Source organism: Schistocerca cancellata, chromosome 3 (genome assembly GCF_023864275.1).
Source record: "Schistocerca cancellata isolate TAMUIC-IGC-003103 chromosome 3, iqSchCanc2.1, whole genome shotgun sequence".
Classification (NCBI taxonomy): Eukaryota; Metazoa; Arthropoda; class Insecta; order Orthoptera; family Acrididae; genus Schistocerca; species Schistocerca cancellata.
The window spans coordinates 869,583,269-869,609,422 of NC_064628.1; the positions used below are offsets into that span (position 1 = coordinate 869,583,269).

The 26,154-nt window shown below is 37.8% G+C and overlaps 1 protein-coding gene across 4 annotated transcripts in view; it reads left to right on the forward strand.

The window, feature by feature from the left end:
* The first annotated feature begins 3,841 nt into the window (after positions 1 to 3,841).
* LOC126175928 (trifunctional purine biosynthetic protein adenosine-3) overlaps positions 3,842 to 26,154 on the forward strand; it is a 90,245-nt gene continuing 67,932 nt past the window's right edge. The window contains exons 1-8 of one of the 4 annotated variants that reach the window (XM_049923003.1): positions 3,842 to 3,966; positions 4,563 to 4,667; positions 9,846 to 9,935; positions 11,175 to 11,422; positions 12,165 to 12,345; positions 20,320 to 20,533; positions 24,414 to 24,544; positions 24,668 to 24,791. In XM_049923003.1, the coding sequence (XP_049778960.1) occupies positions 4,590 to 4,667; positions 9,846 to 9,935; positions 11,175 to 11,422; positions 12,165 to 12,345; positions 20,320 to 20,533; positions 24,414 to 24,544; positions 24,668 to 24,791 (1,066 nt within the window). In that variant the 5' untranslated portion in view covers positions 3,842 to 3,966; positions 4,563 to 4,589. Of the gene's footprint in view, positions 4,095 to 4,232; positions 4,266 to 4,562; positions 4,668 to 9,845; positions 9,936 to 11,174; positions 11,423 to 12,164; positions 12,346 to 20,319; positions 20,534 to 24,413; positions 24,545 to 24,667; positions 24,792 to 26,154 lie in introns of those variants that run through there. The other 3 variants (XM_049923004.1, XM_049923005.1, XM_049923002.1) reach the window with 3 other exon arrangements.

Consider the following 26,154-nt stretch of genomic DNA (forward strand, 5'->3'; position numbering starts at 1 on the left):
TTAAGTACAGATAGTGTTGAGGATCAGTGGACAAAGTTCAAAACCATCGTACATTATGCGTTAGATGAGTATATGCCAAGCAAGATAGTAAGAGATGGAAAAGAGCCACTGTGGTACAACAACCGAGTTAGAAAACTGCTGAGGAAGCAAAGGGAACTTCACAGCAAACATAAACATAGCCAAAGCCTTGCAGACAAACAAAAATTACGCGAAGCGAAATGTAGTGTGAGGAGGGCTATGCGAGAGGCGTTCAATGAATTCGAAAGTAAAGTTCTATGTACTGACTTGGCAGAAAATCCTAAGAAATTTTGGTCTTATGTCAAAGCGGTAGGTGGATCAAAACAAAATGTCCAGACACTCTGTAACCAAAATGGTACTGAAACACAGGATGACAGACTAAAGGCCGAAATACTATATGTCTTTTTCCAAAGTTGTTTCACAGAGGAAGACTGCACTGTAGTTCCTTCTCTAGATTGTCGCACAGATGACAAAATGGTAGATATCGAAATAGACAACAGAGGGATAGAGAAACAATTAAAATCGCTCAAAAGAGGAAAGGCCTCTGGACCTGATGGGATACCAGTTCAATTTTACACAGACTACGCGAAGGAACTTGCCCCCCTTCTTGCAGCGGTGTACCGTAGATCTCTAGAAGAGCATAGCGTTCCAAAGGATTGGAAAAGGGCACAGGTCATCCCCATTTTCAAGAAGGGACGTCGAACAGATGTGCAGAACTATAGACCTATATCTCTAACATCGATCAGTTGAAGAATTTTGGAACACGTATTGTGTTCGAGTATAATGACTTTTCTGGAGACTAGAAATCTACTCTGTAGGAATCAGCATGGGTTTCGAAAAAGACAGTCATGTGAAACCCAGCTCACGCTATTCGTCCACGAGACTCAGAGGGCCATAGACATGGGTTCACAGGTAGATGCCGTGTTTCTTGACTTCTGCAAGGCGTTCGATACAGTTCCCCACAGTCATTTAATGAACAAAGTAAGAGCATATGGACTATCAGACCAATTGTGTGATTGGATTGAGGAGTTCCTAGATAACAGGACACAGCATGTCATTCTCAATGGAGAGAAGTCTTCCGAAGTAAGAGTGATTTCAGGTGTGCCGCAGCGGAGTGTCATAGGACCGTTGCTATTCACAATATACATAAATGACCTGGTGGATGACATCGGAAGTTCACTGAGGCTTTTTGCAGATGATGCTCGAAAATTGTACTGAAATGCAGGAGGATCTGCAGCAAATTGACGCATGGTGCAGGGAATGGCAATTGAATCTCAATGTAGACAAGTGTAATGTGCTGCGAATACACAGAAAGATAGATCCTTTTATCATTTAGCTACAAAATAGCAGGTCAGCATCTGGAAGCAGTTAATACCATAAATTATCTGGGAGTACGCATTAGGAGTGATTTAAAGTGGAATGATCATATAATGTTGATCGTCGGTAAAGCAGATGCCAGACTGAGATTCATTGGAAGAATCCTAAGGAAATGCAATCCGAAAACAAAGGAAGTAGGTTACAGTACCCAGATAGGGTTGATAGAAGATATAGAGAAGATCCAACGGAGAGCAGCGCACTTCGTTACAGGATCATTTAGTAATCGCGAAAGCGTTACGGAGATGATAGATAAACTCCAGTGGAAGACTCTGCAGGAGAGACGCTCAGTAGCTCGGTACGGGCTTTTGTTAAAGTTTCGAGAACATACCTTCACCGAAGAGTCAAGCAGTATATTGCTCCCTCCTACGTATATCTCGCGAAGAGACCATGAGGATAAAATCAGATACACTAGAGCCCACACAGAGGCATACCGACAATCCTTCTTTCCACGAACAATACGAGACTGGAATAGAAGGGAGAACCGATAGAGGTACTCAAGGTACCCTCCGCCACACACCGTCAGGTGGCTTGCGGAGTATGGATGTAGATGTAGAAGTTGTGTATAATAATGGAGAGGTAATCGAAAAAAGAAGATCAAAGATAAGAAATATAAATTTTGGTGTGCCACAAGGCTCTATCTTGGGGCCCTTCTTGTTTATTTGCTACATGAATGATTTCCCAAAAGTATTCGACACCAGTCATCGTATTACTATGTATGCTGATGACACATCTGGGGTTTGCTGGGCATGTAGTAATGATGACCTAAATTCAGTGGTACAGAATTTCTTAGAAAAAGCCCAAACACATTTTGAAAAAGAAAACCTGAGGGTCAATATTAACAAAACTAATTTAATTTATTTTAAGACAAGTAGTTCAAATAAAAATACTGTTGTAAATGAGGAGATTCAGGAAAATACCTGTTCAGAATGTAAATTTCTGGGGATATATATAGATGACAGACTTTCGTGGAATCAGCAAATAGATCATGTCTGTGGTAAAGTAACATCTAGTCTATATTTACTAAGGAGATTAGTTCAGTATTTAGATATCGAAGCAATAAAAATAGCGCATTTTGGGTTGGTGTATCCCCATCTATCTTATGGAATTGTATTGTGGGGTGGGTGTAGCCAATACAATATAAAAAGGATATTTGTATTGCAGAAAAGAGTAATAAGAACTATGGCAAAAGTAAGACCCAGAACTTCATGTAAAAACCTGTTTATTAAGTTTAATATTATGACTATCTATGCAGTATGTATGTTTCAATCAATATTATTAGTGAAAAATGACAAAAAAGTGACAAACAGGAATATGGAAATCCATGATTATAATACAAGACAAAAATCAGACTTTCATATGGTGAGCAGACGATTGAATCTAACAACAAATACCCCATTCATTAAGCGAGCAATATTTTATAATTCTCTGCCAAACAACCTGAAACAGCTCTCTGGTAGAATTTTTAAAAACGAGTTAAAGAAATGGCTTATATTGAAGTGCCCATACAGTATGGTGCTGACATGATTTGACCTCAGGAATGCTATGTTAAATATACTTAAATGATATTTTACTTAATAGCATGTAATCTATTTATATTGTGTATCAATAATCTAAATGTAATTATTATAACATTGGCCATGCATGTTAAATACATATTTCGAGCTGTAAATAAATAAATAAATAAAAAGTGCTAATTTATGACTGCATTTTTCACTCTGCAGTGGACTGTGTGCTGCTTTTGAAACTTTCTGTTAGATTAGAACTGTGTGTCAAAATGTGATACTGTTCCTCTCAAAGTTCTAGTCCTAAATTAGCATACAGGAGAAATTCTGTGAAGGAAGTAGAGAGGAACTGTCAGCACTGCAGCTATGAGGAGACCTAGGCAACTTTGTCAGCAAGAGCATTGTCCACAAAAGACAAGGTTATGTTCGTATGATTTCAAATGATTTAAAATTTCAAAATAATGTAAAAAGTTGGCCTGTCATCATAAGTACATTGGTTGTGTTTTAATCACGTTTTGTTAACTCAGTTGCCTTTGACTGAGCTTAAATATTGGATTTCAAGTTGTATATGAATTGATTTCGTTACTCTGTTACGAGACTTTGCCCTTCAGGATTGTTTATCCTTCAAAGGAACGACTAAAAACTTCATAATCACTATAGCTGTTCAGCAAGATACCCGCTAAATCCCTCAGCATAATATGATAGTCCTCAACAGAAGTAGAACGTATTTGAGCCTGGAATGTAATGACAATTTCATTACAGTTACCGTACTCTGTTTCGGGTAAAGCAGTTTCTGATTTTGCGTAACTGCATTATTGAGAAGTAAGTTTTAATAGTTGGGCAGTTGATTTGTATGTTTTGGACTTCTGGCCAACCCCCCCACGGAGAATCATATCTGAGGAAAGAATGGAACAAAACGATAAACTTTCATGCCGTCAGTAAAGGTTACGACCTCTTGCATCAAAGCAGATAATACAGAAGCTTTTCTTCGTAACTTGGAGTGTATTTTATTTTACGTTGTACACTGCGGCTGCCCGCGCCGTTTGACTACGAAGGGCCTGTAGTTCATGTAGGTATCAGTATTAGCTACCGACTTGAAAGACCGCGTGGCAGAAGAATACCTACATTAATAAACAGCTAGCCGAACAGTCTTTTGTGATCAAAGTGCGCGAGTTCGAGGTATTAAATCACTCCTAGGTAACGTAATGTAGAAACTAATAGCGAATGTCTAGATTTCGGATAGATTCTGACAAACATGCGTAGTCGGTATACCTAAATATTTTCAGTGCAAGAACATTTTTGTAATGCGTTACATAACCACCTGTTGCTAATAACTGCAAGGTTAAACGCATGTTAAGGGAGGGAAAAGTAATTATATAGTGATTATACCGTTGCTTTAGTTTCAAGAAATTGGAAACAATAACCAAAAACGTTGCCAGAATACAATGTGCTATTTGTTAAGAGTGTTAGTTCATCAGTAACATAATTACGAAGTGTTGTTACCGGCCCAGCGTACAAGACGTTTTCGTCGTTTTTATGATTTCTGCACTTACGAAACAGATTTCACAGAATGGACGAATTAACAGCATTTCACAATTAGAGTAATCGGCATCTTCTTGATAGACAGTATAAACTTGCCATTGACTCGTGATTTTATAATTGCAGGAGAATCGCCAAGTTTTGTCATTTGAAATGACAGCCAATGTACTTGTCATCGGGAGCGGCGGGCGAGAACACGCTTTATGCTGGAAACTGGATCAATCACCAGACGTAAGTTTAATGTCGTAATAAGTCATTCCATCCTTATTTTCTCTGCTTGATAACGTGTCCGCACAAGGTAATCAATAGCGGCTTTTTGTTCTCTATATTTGTTTTTCGACATCATTTTTCTTACAAAATTATTATTTTTCTCGCAATTTGGAAACGTTTTATTATTGGATCTAAGGTAATAACTTAGTACATTTCGTCACATTCGACCACACCAAGGACCAGTTCTGTGTATTATTATTACTCTCATATGCTGATTTCCACTCCTCTCTCCTCCTTTCCACTTTCCTCTTTTAATTTGCTAGGCCTAAGTACTCCGTCTTCATGCACGATTTCCTGTGTGTGCTGTACATTATCCCACTAATCTGTAAAAAAATGTTTCTTTTTAGATTAGGTCCAATCTCAACTTAACTATATCTCTCACATTGCAGTTCCGCCCCCCCCCCCCCCCCCCGTTTTCCCTGGCATCAGTGAAAAGTTTGATTTGATGAACAGTTTAATTGCTAGTTTCTATAGGACTGAGGGAAAACTGCAGAGCTACCTTTGCAGAAGGGCGAAGTTAATTTTGTTTTGGAACCAACCTTCTATCGTAACTTATTTTTATTTTACAACATAGAATGAGACAAAACTTATCATCTATGAGCAAGTTAACAGGCTCAACTGAACCTACTGATATTGGATATCAGCTTCATTGTGTAACACGGTGGTGATGATGTGACACGTCACGTGTGGAAACACGAAGACAACAGAACTCTGACAATATTTCCTCTTGTGTCTATATTAATTTTTGGAATGTAGGTTGTGGTGACGTGCTGATCTGTGACATAGACTGGGGTCTAGGATAAGACGGAAGGTAAAAGTTTGGTTTTGAATTGATTAAGCAAATGAATGTGAATACAAAATTGTGTATGTGGTGACAGACTGATCTGTAGTGTTGCCTGAGGTCTAGGTTAGGTTGGAAGATGTCAGATAAGTTAGTGAAGCTGTATCGAATACGTCAGTTAATCCAAATAATGTGATGCATATTATTAGGCATACAGCTGAATAATAATTTTAAGAACAATAATATTGCTACTGTGGTATTGGAAAATGATTTCAGATGCAGTAAAAGTTTGATATTGTTGAGCTGTGCTCCATTTTCTGTTATGAATAAGTTGAAAGTAAATCACAGGAAAATGGAAACAGGATGCTTTATTCTGTATACCTTTCTGGAGGAGTGAAATGTTAACAGTGATTGTTTATAACTTGGTCAATTAACCTGCACTGATGAGTAATTGAACACACTACTGAAAAACTGGAAATGAACACCTCTAAAAATATGATATGGAAGCAGCATATTTGTTTTGAATTCTAAAAGATGGCAATAAAGGCATTGATTCAAACTTCCTACTGTGAACAGAGCTGGGACCACTACTGAGCATTAAACTGTGGATTTTCATGCAATTGTGTTTGAATTGCTGAGATAGTCGATCATTTTGTCAATGTCATACTTTGTTTGCTAATATTATAGACATGCCAGGATAGAATTGGCTAACATTGTTCATACAGTTAATTTACTATCATTGAGGCCACATGTTTAGAACCTTCAAAAAACTGGATAGTGCTTCTGGAGAACTATCCAACACATTAGACATGTGTCAGTTGTATGTCAGTGTTAGTGCTACCTTAACAAAGAATGTGCAGTCTTTTCAGCTTGCTTTCTGTTAGCAGTCATGTACAGATTCATTCCTTGACTGCCACATTGGACTACCAGACACTGCTGGTATTACACCACCTGCAGCATAATTGAGGAGTGTCAGTTAGGATCATTATCAGTTTGCTGATAGCTGGGCTGAGTAATGCTACAACTTGCCAGACATCCTTCTAGAACTCACTATGCATATCTGATGGCCTAGTAAAGCATTCCAGTGGTGAAATGAATTGCACAATGCTCAGTTTAATGATGAGAGAAGATATTGGCTTCATGTAGCACCTCCAGAAATTAGAAGTGAGGTAGCTGCTAGGTGTGAGAAAAGCAAGGCTATCACAATGGAAGCGCACTCTGTGTGACCATCAGCCAACATATCCCTGGCTGGAATCAAGAAAGAGCTTCTTGGCAACTACTGAAGCTCTTAGAGGAACACCACAGCAAGCAAAGATCTCAAAGTGGCAGGCAAAATGTCAACTTTTGGAGAAATGGATATTTCTGAAAGAAGAGTTCCTTCTTGGTCATTCAGAGAAGCAAATAACGTGAAAGGCTGTGAACGTACTATACTCTACTTTTGCGAGATCCAAGACCAACCTGCAGAAGTGGGATCTTCCTGTGAAGTCAGTTTTTTGCATGTGTAGTGCTGTGTAGACTAACAACCATCTACTGGAGTGCTCTTTATCTCCAGCCATACACACCATGAGAGACCGGTGGACACCAAATGCACTTGATGTGGCCAAGTTTTGGTCAACCAATGTAGAAACTGATGTCAACAATGAATTTCCCTGTGTTGATAATATACTTTGTACTTCTGACATGGTAATAAATAAATTGAAGATTCCTTACGGAACACTACTACTATTCTGTAGAGGAGTTCCTTACTGTAGTTGAGAAATTTTCTGTGTAATGTGTTATATACCCATTTACTCAATTTTGTTATTTATTCATTTACTCAATGTTTTGTGCTTTCTTAATTCTTTAATTGTTTGTTTATAAATTTTATAATTGTTATTCCATAAACTGTGTGCTGACTTGTTTCATGACTACATAGCTTGGACTAATGAACTATCATTATACTAGCAGCAGGAAAAGGCAGTTTTATTTACAAAACAAGTATCGTTATACTGTTTAATGCTATTTACACTTGTCCCACTTAAACTTAATCATGTTAATTAATAAGAAAGCTGCTACTTCAAAAAAACCTATAGGTGTGATTGTACTTTATCTTATCTGTTGAAACACAAATGTGATGTGCTGAGTGATCCAAAATTGGCAGGAAAACTAAAAAAAATCAAATAAAGTTTTCACAAAATGCACAGAATGATATTGAGTACATTATAATAATAAAGAAAAAATGGCAGTATAGTTACATTTTTCAGTGACATGAGTTGGTAATTTGCATCGTGACATAGTACAGTTGTCACTAATGTGCATTTACATTTCTACCAAGTGAAAAATGCACTTTCTTGCTCACAGTAGTATGTGGAACATGTACTTGCCATTGGTACCAGCCGTCAGATCTATTTAATTTTTCTTCACCCATATGGATGATGTCAGTGTTGAGTATAATTTTTTCTCACCTGCTGATTATTGCAATGCAAAATCCCATACTCAGGATATGAGCATAGGAGAGCAGATGCAGGAACCCTGCACCACTTCTCATGGCAAAGTCCTAGTGGCAATGGTTTGCCATTGCCTTCCTTCAACCTGATACTGTATGAAGTGTTAAGAGTGGAACTGGCGTGTCGGACTGTGATGAGTGTTTTCGGCAGTGCAGTGTTTGGTTTGTGTTGTTATGTATGAAAAGAAGGGAGAGCATGAAACCTGGTCCTGGCACATAGCCTACTCCTTGCAAATAGCACTGAAGGGGGCCACCGGCTTAATGTCCTCATCCGACAGACAGATCACCATGAACAGTCTCATACGCCCTTGCTATACCGATGGTCTGTAGACAAGAACATTCTCAGGATGTAAAGAAAGAAAGTAAGTTTATTTCCTACCAGTAAACATAAATTCCTTTTTAGTGATGGTGACCATGGCTGGAGGCCAAAATAAGAAACAGTAATTGGCTGATGGCCAAATTACAATAATAGCAATTGATTTCTGGCTAAATACCCAGATAACTAAAAACTCTTGACAGAAGACCATTTCTAATAGAACAACAGTTAATATGTCTTCTGACCAGTCTGGCAGAAGGCTGGTATTGAAAGTAACTTAATCCTGTGTGAATTAGCCTGTCAACATAATTCAGAAAATAACCAAGTATGCCATTTGTGTTCTCCGGAGTTAGACATCAATCACTGATAGTCACTGTAGGTGAGGGATTTTATGGTTTGGTGGTGCAAAAGTCAACAACCTGTATAATTTACAGATCCAGACTGTTGAGATGGCACCGTAGGCCACATGGCAGTTGTCAATGATCCAGAACATATTGGTTGTTCTGGGAGGATGAATTGGCAGGATAGCAGCAGTGCACTGTGATGCGTCTTGTCAGATATGCTGAAGTAAGCCCCTGATTGTGGAAGAGCAGTTGCTCTTGGCACCTGGTCCCTTGGCTTACTCTAGCAAAGACTGACTTCTGTGGTCTGTGCATGACCTTAAATAGGCTGCCCACAGCAGAATACCACGCACACTATTTTCAATAATGTGCCTACATGCAATAAACTGGTGCATGTAGGTTGTTACCTCTAGTGGCTTATCTGATGGCTCCTGCTGGCTGCCAGTGTGACCTGGACTCTGCTTGGTGGCCAACAGGCTGCCCCTGCTCAGTCCAAGACCCGCCTGATGGATCTGTTTATCCAGGTGGCTGGTGCAAGTAGGTGCTTGGCTGAGATATATGAGCCCTCACATTGTGAGACACTGTGGAGAGGTCTCATCTTGAATCCAGGGTATAGGTGCAAAGCCTGGAGATCAGGAGCTTTACATCACCACCTCTCCTCCCCTTGCTGAGTGAACACTGGCAGGAAAATTTTATCCACCACCACAATTGAAACCTACTGAGCCCCGGGTTGAGTGTCACCACACTAGTGCCTATTAGCAGCCTTAGCTACAGAGGCAGGTTATTATTTATTAAGTGCTATGATTATGTGATATAACTTATGTATATTATATTAGAAGCAGAAATTAGTTGAGTTGCTGTACATACTCTTAATCTTTGTTAATGCTCATGTTCTTTTTATTAACAAAGAGGAAATATTTAACAAATAATACTGCTCAGATTATTTTATAATATGGGCATGCATGCAGAACAAGGAATGGTGCTGGATCCAAGTATAAGTAATGTTGTATGTCCCACCATTTATTATGCATCCATGCTGTCAGACCTTGGAGTGCTACTGAAACACTTTTGTAAAGCCGTCTTACAGGCCAAATAAAAAAGTATGAGTTCTGAGCAGAAACTGTTTAGGTGTTTTGTTTCTGCCATAATAGGAAATAAGGTGGAAACATAATCAAATGGAAATTTTCACTCATCATTACACCTACTATTTTTGCAGGTGAAGGAGATATATGTAGTTCCTGGCAATGTGGGCATACAACAAGTAACGAAAGTTAAAATAGTTGATATCAACATAAAAGATTACAAGGTGAGTTTATTTATTTATATTATTTGTGTTGTAGTAGATTTTTAACCAATTGCCGTGTATTGGAAAGAAAGATGTGTCAGCTTTTAGTGATCTCCTATTACTTTACCAATGCTACTATACAATAATCACTATTCTTTAAGGTGCAGTAACATCCGTGTCTTGGAAAAGGATTATTAATTATGAGTAAATGACCATTTTATGAGCATCACTGCTTGCTGATGTATAGTTGTCACACAGCATTGTTTTGTTCAAATCCATCATCCTCCATATAAACTTAAAGATATCTCTCATGCAATTAAAGCCGTGTGATAATCTGATTACATTCCAAAACACTTGTGAAAATAGATCTTTCATCCAGGTGGATCTCTCGTCCTGGGGCTGTGAGTGACCTTCCCTTACATTTAACCTACACCAACCCTATATCCCACCTTCTCCCCAGGGAAGGAAGTAATATTTCCAAAAGATAGGAGATTATTGTGCATTCTTATATGTGATACATCTCATGTTATTCAAGGCAATTGGTAAAACCAAAAGCTAACAAGGTACACTTTCTTGAACTTGCAGGGCATCCCAATTCATTTCTAAAGAAGACATTTTTTGGCAGAATACAGAACTCCACTCAAATCCTGAATACTCAGATAATGTTGAAAAGATTTTAAAGCCATTTGTTGTTGCCGTGTGCATAAGAGATCAATTAAAACAAGCCTTAGTTGTAAGGTACAAATAATGCAAAATAGTAAACGAGTTGACATCTACATCTATATCCATGCTCTGGAAACAACTGTGAAGTACATAGCATATAGTACTTTCCACAGTATCACTTATCAGTCCATTCATTTATAGAGCATGGTGGAACAATGATTCCTTGCTAACCTCTATACACACCATAATAATCTTGTCTGTGCAATCTGCATGGAGCGATACATATGAGAGTCCCTTTCTTAATATTGTTTGCTGAAACTTTTTAAGTAGGCTTTTGTGGAACAGTAGCCATTTATCTTTAAGTTTCTACCAATTCAGGTTTTTCAGAATTTGTATCAGCAATTTAACTATTTTTATAGAATTACTGACAGAAAGAATCAGGAAATGACAAATCTGGATTTGCAAAGAAAATGAAAAACTTAAGAATGTGTTCTGTAGTATCTATAGTATTTCTTCGGAACAGTTTTTCACAAATGTGAATGTTAATTAGGTAAATTCTTTATCCACTTACCCTGAATATTTTATTCACTGTTGCAGGCTGTTTCCAAATGGTGCCAGCAGAACAATGTAGGGCTTGTTGTGGTGGGCCCAGAGGATCCATTGGCTGGAGGCATTGCAAACGAGCTGCTGTCAGCTGGTATCCCTTGCTTTGGACCATCTCGGAAAGCATCTCGGATTGAGTCTGATAAAAGTTGGGCAAAAGAATTCATGAAGCGACATGAAATACCAACAGCTCAATGGGGTGCTTTCTCTGATGCCCAAGAAGCAAAGAAATTCATAAAGAGGTATGTCCATAGTTACAGAAAGTGTTAAACTAATGTTTCAAACAATGGAAAGTCCAGGTCGGAATATCAGTAATATTATGAAAAGGTTAGATTGCTGCTTACGGTAAAGATGACCATTGAATTGCAGATAGGCACTATGAAAAGACTGTTACTTATAAGCTTATGGCCAAAGTATTCTTCAGAAAAGAGAAATGCACACCTCACACACACACGACTGCTATTACAGAATATTGTGAATCAGAATGGAACTGGTGATGAGTTTGCCATATCATTTGTGTGGATGGTCTTGTAAATCTCATAGATTTTACATTGTCTGTAGTCATTGTAAATGCATAAAAGATTGTAATGACTTCTACAAATTTTCATCTTTGCAAACATTTTTTTTTCTGCTTATATAAAGCTCTCATCTAGCAGCAAATGGTGTATATTGTTTGTCATGGTAACCTTTGCATGGCATGTGTATGCATTCATCAACAGAATTTAATTTTGAAATCACTTATCACATATTATTCACATCCATCTGAACCTTTCCATATGAAGTTAGAACTCTCTTCTTAGACTACTATTTTAATTTAATCTTTCTTGAAGAAGTTGATTTTGTTTTAATGCTTCTTGAAGTTTCTCTCTGTTATCCTCAACAAATCTCTTGACTCAATTTTTAGTACTAATAATATGCCATACAAATTCAGAAAATGACTTATGTGTATAATTTTTATGTGCTATTTCTGTTGCTTGTTCTCAGTGCAACTTTCCCTGCTCTTGTGGTGAAGGCTAGTGGACTTGCTGCAGGGAAAGGAGTTGTTGTGGCAAAGTCACAGGAACATGCCTGTCAGACTGTTGACAATATGCTTAATGATCGTTGCTTTGGTGATGCTGGAAACAAAATTGTTGTAGAAGAACTGCTTATTGGAGAGGAAGTTTCAGTATGTATTTTTGTTGACAATGCTTAATCGCACTCATTTGATAAACCACTATGGTAAATTGCTATATGTTGCTTTTGTAGCTGTTGTTAAGTCATGGTTGTTGTCAGACGTCCTGCCTCCCTTCCACTGCTTTTGCTCGGTTGTCAAGTTTCATTTCATGTGACGAATAGAGGGTGATGGCCAAACATGTTAATTTATTAGTGAAATTGTGTGTACTTGTGCTGCAAATTTTGAAAGGAGTAAATCAATTGGAAAGAATGTGTAAGAATTCTAAGATGATGAAAAAGACTTCTGCTGCAAGATGCAAGATTATCCATTTTACACAATGGTTTAGGTACATGACACAGAAGATAACTCCACAAGAAAAGGCGGAGTGAAAATACGCAAAATAAACCAGCACTCTTGTCTTTAGATCAAAACAATTGGATGTAAAGTAATAACATGATGAATTGAGCTTCTTGATTAGTTTATGCACGTGTTGACTCCATTTGAACTTATCAAGCTGAACCTCAAGGAAATTTACTCTCCTTGCTTCATCCATCATATGATCATAAATGTCTACTCCTGGTGCTAAAACGTCATTCTTACTTCTTTGAAATTGCATAATATGAACCTTTGTGAGACTATAACTTACACTGTTAGCTGTGAACCATTGGAAGGCCTGTTCATTTCTCATCTGAGATGTGACTGCTAGGATTGAGTTTGAAGACTTGATTAGTACCCTTATGTCGTCAGCAAACGTTACAGTTTTTGAAATGCTCTTTAAAGCCATACAGTCGTTTATGTAGGTAAGAAACAAGAGTGTGTCCAGTACTGAACCCTGTGGCACATTGCATGTTATGTACCTCCATTCCAAGTTTCTTTTTATGCCGAAGATACAGTCAGTTAATGAGATGGTTTATCATGGAGGTGAGATTTCATCCGTACTAGAGGGATGTCATTAATGTCCTAACACTTTAGTTTGCTAAGTAGAATTTTGTGATCCACACAATCGAAGGCTCTGGACAGGTCATAGAATATACCAACAGAATTTTTTTTCTTGTTTAGCTCTGCCATTACTTTATTTCTGAGATCTCATTTTGCTTTCTGCGTGGAGGATCCTTTAGGAAAGCCAAACTAAGAGACTGTTAATAAGTTCTTCTCAGTTAAATGAGTTATTATTCTCCCATAGGCTACCTCCTGAAGTACTTTTAGAAAGACTGGAAGGAGTGTTATAGTTCTGTAATTAGATGTGGTTTGCTTATCTCCAGTTTTGTGGAGGAGTGTTAATGTAGTTCATTCAAGCAGGAAATGACCTTGGGGGGGGGGGGGGTGTCTCTGCAGACATCATGAGACTCTGGCATAAAATGGGGGTGATACGCGATTACAAGAACTCGGCAAGAGAGTTCTCACAGCCTCTGTCACCTCAATTCTCCAACTTCCTACCTACACATGGTGCCCCTGTTAAGCCGAGCAACTCAGCGGAAGGTTGGGTAACCAACCCCAGCGGGAAACTGAGTCGGTGAGCATATAGGAGTTGGAGGACAGTGGAAGGCAACGGGAAACCACCACTGAACTATACCAAGAAAACCCCATGGCTTCGCTCAGCTCAAAATGTTCCGGAGTTTCAAGTTCCCCGATCGGATCTCCGGGGGGAACCAGGTTGAGAGGAGCTTCACGAAGAGTAAGATGGTGCAAAGAGAAGCACTGCATATGAACATGGAATGTAAGATCCATATATCAAGGAAAACTAGACATAGTGAAAGAGAAATGGAGAAAATTAACATAGACATATTGGGAATAAGTGAAATGAGGTGTTCTGGCATGGGAGAATTTGCTTCGGATGGCCATATGGTGTATTATTCTGGGCACGATAACAACAGAAGTAATGGAGTAGCCTTCATAGTTAGTGATAAAGTGAGAAAAGCTATAATGGGATGCAAATATAAAAATGATAGAATGATGTCCATCAGACTTCAAGGTCAGCCCCTCAACATCACAGTAATTCAAGTTTATGCACCAACAACTGATGCTGAAAAGGAAATTATTGACCAGTTCTATGGAGATCTACAAGAATTACTACTGTCAACACCAAAAAAGGATATCGTCTTCATAGTTGGAGATTGAAATGCAAAAGTGGGAAATGAAGCTGTAGAAGGTATAACAGGGAAATATGGTCTTGGTACAACAAATGAAGCTGGACAGAGACTCCTAGAATTCTGCCAAGAAAATTCATTGATAATTACTAATACATTGTTTCAATTACCAAAACGACGCCTATATACCTGGACTTCGCCAGATGGCCAACACCGGAACCAAATTGATTACATACTTTGTAATCAGAGGTGGAAGAGCGCGGTTCAGTCAGCTACAACAAGACCTGGGGGACTGTGGATCATATCATGAGCTCCTGATTGCAAAATTTCAGCTGAAACTTCAGAATATACCAAAAAGTATCGCAACTTGCAGATACGACCCTAACTCTATACCCTCCGACTATGCTGTAGAGGTACAAAACAGATTTAATGTATTACAGCTGGAGGACAAAAGCTCGCAAGAGATGTGGACAGAAGTAGCTAATACTGTCAAGGAGGCCACAGAGAAACACATTCCCAAGAAAAGGAACAGTAAGAAGGCTAGATGGCTATCAGTTGAGGCACTGCAAGCTGCAGAAGAACGAAGGAAAGCAGAAATCAAGGGAGATAGATCAGCTATGTTTGAATTAACTAAAGATTTTCAGAAATTAGCTAGAAGAGATAAAAATATATTCTTTAATGAACAGTGCAAGGAAGTTGAAGTTAGTAACAGAATGGGGAAGACAATAGATCTTTATAAGAAAATTAGAGAAATTAAAGGAAAATTCCGGGCGAAAATTGGAATGATAAAAGATAGAAATGGGAAAGATCTGAGTGAAACAGAGGATGTTAAGGAAAGATGGGCAGAATATGTAGAAGACCTATACAAGAAAGAACTGCATCATGACAGGGCTCCTTCTGCTGATGTTAATGTTAATTTAGAACTAGAGCCAGATATTTTGGAGAGCGAAATCCAGTGGGCCCTTGAAAATATGGCTGATAACAAAACTAGTGGACATGATGAAATACCAGCAGAATTGTTTAAAGTCACTGGAAAGGATGCAGTGAAAGTGCTGCACTCAATATGTCAAAAAATATGGATCACGCAGCAGTGGCCAGAAGACTGGAAAAGATCAATATTCATCCCCATTCCAAAGAAGAGAAGTTCTAAAGAATGCTCAGATTACCGAACAATCGCACTTATTTCACATGCTAGCAAAGTTATGTTGAAAATCTTACAAAATAGACTTCGCCAATATCTAGATCGAGAGGTACCAGAAGAACAAGCTGGATTTAGGAAAGGAAGAGGAACTAGAGATCAAATTGCTAACATTCGGTGGATTATGGAAAAAGCAAGAGAATTCCAGAAAGATGTGTACCTCTGCTTTATTGACTACGCCAAAGCCTTTGACTGCGTCGATCACAACAAATTATGGAATGTACTGAAAAACATGGGTGTACCAGATCACCTCATTCATCTGATACGGAGTTTATACCTTGACCAAGAAGCCACGGTGAGAACTATGTATGGAACAACGAAATGGATAAAGATTCAGAAAGGGGTCCGGCAAGGCTGCATACTGTCACCGTACTTATTCAATCTGTATGCAGAACATGTTATGAGGAATGCGAGGCTAGATGAAGGAGAAACAGGAATTAAAATAGCTGGAATAAATGTAAACAACCTCAGGTACGCGGATGATACGATCCTGTTGGCAGAAAGTGAAGAAGAATTGAGAACACTCTTGCTGAAGGTGAAAGACGAAAGTGAAAAAGCCGGTCTTATGCTGAATGTGAAGAAAACGAAAATTATGGCAACTACACCTACCAATTCGTGGGATATAGCAGGAGAAACCATGGAGGTAGTGATCACATTCAGTTATCTCGGTTCCCAGATCTCTGCTGATGGCGACTGCAGCCATGAAATCCAGAGACGCCTGTTGCTCAGTAGACAGGCTATGTCAAACCTTGAGAAGGTTATAAGGTCCAGAGATATATCACTAGCAACAAAGATCCGTATTGTGAGGGCTATGGTCTTTCCAGTTGTGATGTATGGATGTGAAACCTGGACCATTAGAAAGGCTGAACGGTGAAGAATTGACTCCTTCGAATTGTGGTGTTGGAGGAAACTTCTTAGAGTTCCATGGACTGCAAAGAGAACCAACAGATCAATATTGGAGCAAATTAAACCAGATTTCTCCCTAGAAGGTCTAATGTTAAAACAGAAGCTGACCTACTTTGGACACACAATGCGAAGGCATGCCTCGCTGGAAAAAAACATTAATGCTGGGGAAGATTGAAGGAACTAGAAGAAGAGGACGTCAGAGGATGAGATGGATCGATGGCATCACAGAAGCAATGTGTTCCAACCTGGAAGGTCTACGGGAGAAAGTGCAAGACAGGAAAAAGTGGCGTCATTTGATTCATGGGGTCACGAAGAGTCGGAACCGACTAAACGAATAGAGAGAGAGAGAGAGAGAGAGAGAGAGAATTAGATGTGGTTTGCTTATCTCCAGTTTTGTGGAGGAGTGTTAATGTAGTTCATTCAAGCATCAGGGAATATGCTTCACATCATTAATTGATTACCAAAATACCTTAATGGTAATCCTAATATGTCAGTGCAAGATTTTAATATTCTGCTAGAAACTCCATCGTAGCCAGCGGAATTACCACTTTTTAGTGATATAATGAATTCTGTAATCTCCATTGGGTTGTATGTGGTTGATGCACACAGTGTCTACCCAAGTACATCTAACATATGTGTACTTGGTTGTTTATCAGTGAATCAGTGTTTGCAGCCACAGTGAGGAGGTAATCATTGAATTTGGTGGCCAGTGTTTTCATTGTGTCACCATTTCTGGCAGAGCTGTTTTCTGGAGTCTCGATTTCATTTGCATTACAAGTTTTGTTTGTTATTAAATAATGTTTCAAATAGTTTATGCCTTGTTCTTGGAGTATTTTATTTTTTAAGCATAGTACATGAGTTTCACTTTTCTAATGACAGAATGGAGGATTGTATAATACTAATGACAGTGGAGTTGATGGAATTCAAATCTGGACCACTGCTTATTATCTGAATTACACTGTGCTCTTTCTTCCTAGCACAAGATAACTTTAATCCCATGAGTTATCTACCTCTTATCCTTGCTTCTGTTGATATGTGCCCTTATTTGTTTTAAGGAGTGACAAGCCTCACTGTGTTCCAGGAATATGTTTAAGGAAAGAGTTAAATTTTACATTAACAATGTCAGTTTTATAAATTTCTCCTTAGCCTTAAATACTGTGATGGAGTCATTGTTTATGAGTCTGTGATGTGTTTCATTTCTTCTAAGATCTTAACCAAACTCACCAGCAGATTTTATTCTTAACATTTGATCAGCATGGTTGGACAATCCACTGACCATTGGGTTTACCTTGGATGGAGTATCAACTGAAGTAGAAGTAACTTTAGACATGTGCCTGGAAAGCTTAATGTAACACTTGCTGTTCATGTTTTATAGTAATGATCTGACTGACAATGTTTATTGATTTGCATTTGTGTATAATGAAGTGCTACCCAATGAGAACTGCACAGATATCCAGTCAGATCTTGATTTGATATCAAAGTGGTGTGAATATTGGGAATTCATTTTAAATGTGCATACGTATAAAACACTATATTTCACAAAACACAGGAAAGTAGGATCCTATGATTGTAATAGCAATGATTCTCAGGTAGAACCAGTCAACTCATACAAATACTTGGATGTAACAGTTTGTATGGATATCAAATGGAGTAATCGCATGGGATCAATCGTAGTAAAGCAGGTGGCAATGTCAGTTCATTGGTGGGATGTTGGGAAAATGCAGTCAGGGGGACTGCATACAATATACGTACATGTGGTCCCTTCTTAGAATATTTTTGTAATGTGTGGGAATGATAAAAAAATAGGACTAAAAGGGGATATTGAATGTATACAAAGTAGGGCAGCACGAGTGATCACAGGCTTGTTTGAGTTACAGGACAGAATCAAGCAAATGCTGAAAAACCTGAACTGTTTGATATATTGGAACAGATGTGCCAATTAAATTGTGAAAGATTACTTCCAAAGATTCAAGGACACGTATTAAGAATCTAGGAATATACTTCAGCCTCTTCTCTGTTGCTCTTGCTGGGATCATAGAGGCAAGATCAGACTAATTGCAGTGTGCACACAGGCATTCAAGTAGTAATTCTTTCTGCACTCCATTTGCAAATACAGTTGGAAAAAGAAACCCAATTATGGTTCAGCAGGAAGTACTGTCTGCCATCCACATCACAAGGTGTTTACAGATCTTATCTTGTGGTTGAGTAACCTTCTCTTCCTTTTTAACTTTTCCATCATATCGCTTTCACCTTCCCAACAAATGAACTGTTAGTTACAAAAACTAAGTAGTGTTTTACTTTTATACTTTTCTGTCTGTGGCACTATAGTAAAGGATCCCATGTAGCCAATTCATTGGAGTCTGTAGTCGAGTGTTGATACTCCACAATTGTAAAAATTGTATTATCATGTACTCCTTTATCCAAAACATGAACACACATCAGTGAAGTGATTGAAATTGAGATCACAGATAATGAGTGCGTGAAAAATGAATGCACATTGCAATCATTAGTCACCAAATTGGTGATTCTTTTTATATAAACATACTTTGTGCTTGCTAATAAACAACAAAATATGGGTGCACTGGACCTCCTCCAGCAGACAATTACAATACCAACCGTGAATACCCCTAATTCAGGGTTCTATTTGATGTTTTTGAATGGTACCCCTTTCTCTAAACCTCTCCAGTGCTTTTCCTCTCCCCCCTCCCCTCCCCTCTTCCTGCCCCTTCAATTCTTCTGCCAGAAGAAAGAGCCACTGGCTCTAAAAGCTTGTAAAAGTTAAATCCTTTTTTGTGTATGTGTTCCCCTGCCGCCGTTTGATGAATAGACTTTTTATCTATACATTTGCATTATATTATCAACAGTGAATACTGTAAAACATAAACTCCAACAGAAATTACATGATCTCTCAAAGTCCTGGCAGAGTTAAACAAGAAAAATTATTGTGTTGGTGTATTTTCTAACCTTCGCAAGTTACTTCAGTGTGCAATCCACAAAATATTGTATGGTAAACTGTTCCTGCTCTGGCCATCCTACTTGCATGAAAGGAAACTGAACTTTCTTACGAGGCAAGCTGCAATGCATTAGTAAACTGAAAATCAGAATCTGAGTATAAAAAATGCCAAATATAGTTCAGTACTGGGCCCACTCCTGTTCTGAAGCTATATTAATGATTTTCCAATAACTTTAAAGAACTGTTAAACATTTATCAATGACACAGCATACTAATCAAGGACCAACAGCCCCACAATCAGTCCAAATTATAGTGGAACATCACAGCAAACAGTTAAAATTTTACTCTCACAAAGAGCCATATTATGCAATTTATAAAAATAAAAAACAAAAATTACTTAACTTTTTATACCTGGGATTCACAGTCATGTAGACCTTTATTATATTTACGCCAGTGACTGTAACACTTTCTTTAATTCACGATTGCAATTTTGGCCTTATGCCATTATCAAGTGAAGATGTTATGGCTATTAGGCCATATCAACCTAAAATGAGCTGACACATTTATATTTCATTGTCATTACTGTTAAAGACATTGGTGATGCTTGCACTATGTAATGGTGTCACCAATGTATTTAATAGTAATGATAACATATTTGATATTGTAAAGCTATAGAACAAAAAATCTTGAAAGTACTGGATATATCTTTATTAGTCATATATATTCTTTCAAGATCACCATTGACTTTGAACATTTTAAGACATTAAAGTTTTTATTTTTGTATGTAGACACAATTTGTAGGTGAAAAAATTTTTCAAATATTTCTTTCTTCCCACTTACAGGTATTAGCATTTTCAGATGGTAACACAGTACGAGCCATGTTACCTTCCCAAGATCACAAAAGATTAAAAAATAATGATGAAGGTCCTAACACAGGTGGAATGGGTGCATATTGTCCATGTCCTCTAATATCAGCAAAGGAGCTGCAGATGGTTGAAGAGAAAGTGTTGCAGAGAGCAGTTGACGGGCTGCGAAAGGAGAATACACCTTTTGTAGGTATGTTCAGACTTAAGTGGTCAGTACGCATAGATATTCATCCTTACGACACTTGAAAAAAGAATTGCCTCAGTAATTACTCTAATTAAGGTATTAAATTGTGACAGAGTAACAATGCAATAAGATTTGAGATTAGCAATGGCAATAAGTCATTCATTCATATATCATCAAGGAGAATCTTCAGGGATGTGGACAGACAAGTAATATGTTAACAGGCAGAGGCAACAATTGCTGGGTACATTTTAAAGTATGCTAACAAAAAGTTATGACCGGTGCTAATGTACTCAAATAGACCGTAAGTTAGTTGCCAAAAGTGCATTTGGTGCAATAGTTCTAAATAAATGAAAATACAAATTTATCAACATCACAGAAATATATGAAGAGTTCAGTGAACCTGCAAAAGATGCTTAAAGTGATTACCACACTATTCTTAGCAAACATTGCATCTTTTCAACACTGATTTACAAATTTTGTCACAAGTCTTTCGTGACTGTAGGTTATCCAGTTCTGATTGGGTTTGTTCCTTCAGATACTCAAGATTACAAATCTTGACGGAATAGACCTAATTTTTTTTTTGTAGTCCCTACACTGAAAAATCTATGTGTGTGATACCTAGGACCTTGGAGACAATTCATTAACCCCATCTGCCAATCCATTCATCAAAGTTTTCATTTAGAAAATCTCAATAACTCCATAGTGCAGGAGTGCTCCATCTTGTTGCCATATAACCTTTCCCTTAGGCAGCGGCAGATGTTAAAAAAAAGTGGAGTGGGCTATTTTTTGTTTCTACCAACACTTCTTGATGCATATCAAGATAATTTACAAAACTGATATTAGCTGAACAAAAATAAGGTCCGATAAGCCCATCATACCAGGAACATTTAACTCTGTCTTCATCGCCACATAGGGATTTGTATAATCTCAGTAGAGACTGTGCCATTCACCATAAAAGTTGCTACATCACTTCAAAGAATGCTTTTGTAAAACTTGGGATTGGCTGCTTATTGAACTGTGTGCATCTCACAGAATTCCAGAAGCCTGTCTGGATCATCTTCATTGAGGCCTTGAAGTAAAGCATGTCTCTATGATCTCAATTTCAGCTTCTTTTGAATCTTATATAGGCTTGTTCTTGCTAGTTCATTCTCCTTGAACATTTTTCATTGAGATTTAGTTGGTGTTTGCACAGAACATTGCACATCGACATTAAGACTCTCTTCTGTAACAACAGGCTTTGGCCCACCTGAATAAAGAAGCTCTGCTACCAAGGCAGTCTCTTTAAATCTTAAATTTAATTTGCAGATACCTCATCAAAATGGAGGTTGGATGTTTGGGAAATGTTCCACAAACAAATCACATATCACTGTAATTATGGCTGTGTTACCATTATGCTGGAGGAAAAAAAAATAAATAAAAAAAAAAAATACTGTTCTGTACATTCTATTCACTCGGGCAACAACAGACAACATAACCTCAAACTGCTAGTGTAAACCTACTTATGGATGCAACACACTAGTCAAGTCCACAGCCAACTACCTCTGTACTAGGCAAAACAGAGTCTAAGGACAAATATTAGAGTTAGGCAGAATTTACATGTTGTATCATTATTAATATGACACTGTTTTCTGTTGTTAACATATGACTTCATTCAAGTGAGGGGAAGGCCTTAATTGCCATACCATGCCAGTTTCCCTAGCAGAATTTTATGGTATCTACAGTCATACGTCTTGGCATGATCACAGGAAACACCAGCAGGGCAATTTTTATTGTTTAGTTCTGCCGGAACTGAGTTTTTGAAATGGAAAATTGCATCCTTAGTAGAGAAGCCTTTTCGGAAATCAAATTGAGAGACTGTTAAAAAGTTATTCTCAGAAAGTTGGTTGAGTATTCTGTTGTCAGCTGTTTTCTGAAATATTTTTGAGAACATGGGAAGGAAGGAGATTGGTCTACAATTAGGCATCAGTTGTGTATCTCAACTTTTGTATATAGCTGTTGCCACTGCATGCTTCCTCCCACAGGAAATACTCCTTTACTTATCACCTGATCATGAAGATAATGTATGAGTGACACTATCAAGTCAGCAAAATAGATTAGTATGTTGGCTGAGATACCATTGAAGCCAAAAAGTTACTTTTTTTAGTGACCTGTGAGTGTAATAATCTCTCTGACACAGGTGTTGGCAAAACTGACATCTGGTGGTGAGTAGGCATTACGTGTCTAAGTAAGTTGACTGGATCTGACTTTGATGGACAATTTTTTGTCCCTATGTTTTCAGCTACTGTTGGGACATTGAATTTAGTACCCAAAGATTTTAATTTTGTATTATCTACCTTGATGCCAATGTCACCTGGGAGTTCAATATATTTGCTGTGCTGAGCTTATTCACTTCATGCCTAATAATGCTCCAAATTGCTCTTGCCTAGTTCATGGAATATTGAGTTTTTTGTGCATAGTACATGGTTTTTGCCTTTTTGATGACACATTGAAGAATTTTGCAATACTGCTTGTAGTGTGTTTTTAAGTCTTGACTAGAGTTATCCCTTTGCATTAAATAAAGCTTTCAGTGATCTTCTGTATATATCAACTGCAGCTGCAAATTTCTTCAGGGAAGTCATTGTCCTGCATAGGCTGTTTTTGTTTTTGAAATAAACACTTTATTTCATGATTTTGCTCTATTAGCTAATTTCACCCCCTTGGGCATGCTCAAACTATCTCCACCACAGTGAAAAAGTCTAATCATGTCTAATTTTGAACTCATTTGTGTGGAGGAAGCTCCATCTAATGGTACCTCTAATAAAGGTTGCTTATGAACGTGGTGGTAATGGACACAACTCGCACATATATGTCAATTCCGTATTTAAAATATAAAATGCAACCCTTACGTGGGCCTTTGTCACTGTGCCAGTGTCAGCTACATTGAATCCGTTGGTTCACATTTAAGCTGAAATGTTAAGCACATCATTTCCAATTTTATTTTAAATGTGAACCAATAGATTTAGTGCGGCTGATGCTGTTACAGTGAAAAAGACTCACATAAGGGTTGCTTTTAATATTTTAAATACGGAATTGACTATTCTACATATGGAATTGACATTTGTGGAAGTTGTGCTCATCACCACCACATTCAAAAGCAACCTTTATTATAGGTATGCTTAAAAATTATTAGATGGAGTTTTCTCCACATTAATGTATGGAAAGTAAGATATGTGATTGTAGTTTTTCACTGTGATGGAGGTATCTTGAAAATGCCCAATGGAGAAAAAATATTTAATGTTGCAAACTCATAAACTAAAGTGTTTATTTCAAAACTAAAAACAGACTATGTAGGACAATAACTTCCACAGAGAAATTTGGAACAGCTGTGGACCCATATTTCAAAACTAAATGCAGAGCAATGACTTCCCTGAAAAAATAAAGCTCCCTATTCTCAGTACTAGATTTTCTGATTCCAGATAGTTACCAGTTTTTCTCAGCTTCCACTGTAAATTTCATAGATGGGTTGCAAAGGAAAACTGGATTTGTTTTGTTGTAAGAGTATTATTATGAAAAAAATTAAAATTCCTTGTGTGTTCTTGATAAACTTCTTCCCATTTTTCACTCTGTAAATTCTTTCTGAATATTGTAACTGAGTTATCATATACAACTCTGAGAGATTTTCTTTTTCCTTTTTTAGTTGTAATTGGGTGGTGCTCCAGAAAATAATAAGTCAGTAGGCGAATACTTTCTTATATGGTCAGTGACAAGGACACTGTGACTGAAAAATTTGACACTGTCACTCTTTTTTATTTGGTTACCAAACTTCTTGTATGCACAGTCAGTATCTCACTTAAGTAAGGGTTCTGCACAACGTAACTCCTCTCCTCTGGTATGTGATTTTTTCCAGGAGTGTTATATGCTGGACTGATGCTTACAAATGATGGCCCTAAGGTACTGGAATTCAATTGTCGATTTGGTGATCCGGAAACTCAAGTGATTCTTCCTCTGCTTGACTCAGACCTGTATCAGGTCATGAGGGTATGTACCATAATTATGAACTGCAGTTACTGCAACATTTTCACTGAAAACTATTATATTTGGAGAGTTAAGAATTGGATGATGACATGAATATTATTTTTTTTTTAAATGTGTTTCATACAGGCATGCTGCAGTAATTTGCTGGCAAATGTGAATCTGAAATGGAAAAGAGAGTTCTATGCGGTTGGAGTTGTAATGGCAAGTCAGAAATATCCTGAGTCATCTACCAAAGGCAAAGTTATTACTGGTAATTATTTAATGCACTACTTATTATTCTTATACATAAGGATGCAATATACTAATTTTCTTTGCATATGGTGATGTTTTTACACATTCATAATATTAGGTAAACAAGTTACTGCAGTCTGTATGTAACAAGAGCCAAGGATGTTATTTAACTAAATGAACAGTTTGCAGCATATAACCAAAATAATGAATGAACATAGTGGATCTAGTGTTTTACTACCTTTGACTTGTCATATCACTGCAATCTAATATGTGTTACAACTAATTAATTGTTTTGTAATATTTTTTTTTTTATTTGGAATGCACAACACTCAGTTCTATCAGCAATAATAAAGCAGTAGATTTGCGTAGGATCCTCCCATCTCAACATTTTCCACCACTGATTGGTAATGTTCAGATCATTTGATTGTATTTACTGCAAGAGTTTTTGAAATGTTTAGATCAGAATGAATGTAAATGGGGTATTATGATCTTGACTGATCTTCTTAGTCTGCAGTATCTCTATATTAGCACACTGTGCTCCTGCCAGACATAACCCATCTTTTTGGAAACAAGTTTAAGCATGCCTCATTTCAATCACTATACACTGCCTGACAAAACAAGTGAAGCACACAGAAGACAAGGTCGAAAGTCAGTGTAACTTTGTACTTGTACACACCGTTGATGGATGTGTAAATGATTTAGAGTTAAATTTCTCTGTGACAGGTAAAACGGCTATCATGGTGCATTAGTGTTATAGGTATTCAATATTATTACAAGGTCCCATAGGGGTATATCGGGAGTGTGAACCATGTCAGATGTTTAGTGATCACTGTGAAGTACATGTAGATGCCGTGAACTCTTCTTAGAGAGCATTATTGGCCCCTCACGGGGTTTGAAAGGGGCTTCATTTTAGGTCTCTACTTGGCCAGCTGGTTGAATTGTGCACTATCCAGACTGGTGGAGCATTCGGACATGACAGCTGCCTGATGCTGGACTACAGGGGAATGTGAGGACGGGGGTACTCATCATCGAGGTTCCAGTCGACCACATCTGATCGTGACCGAGCACATTGTAACACCTTTGTATCTGGACCTGCCATCCAAGAACAAGTAACATTCTATGTCATCCTGTGCCATTGATCAGAGACTAGCAATAGCCGGACTGGGGAATTAACATCACACGTGTGTGCTGCCATTAATACCACTACACAAGTAGCTGCATTTGAAGTGGTGCTATGACCAGGAAGCATAGACTACTGATGAATGGCATTGCATTGAGTTCTGCAATGAAACACGATTCCATACAGTGGTGACTTGAGGACAGATCTCATTCTTCCAATATTTTCGAGAGGAACAGCAGTGTTACTCCTGATTCAAGGTATG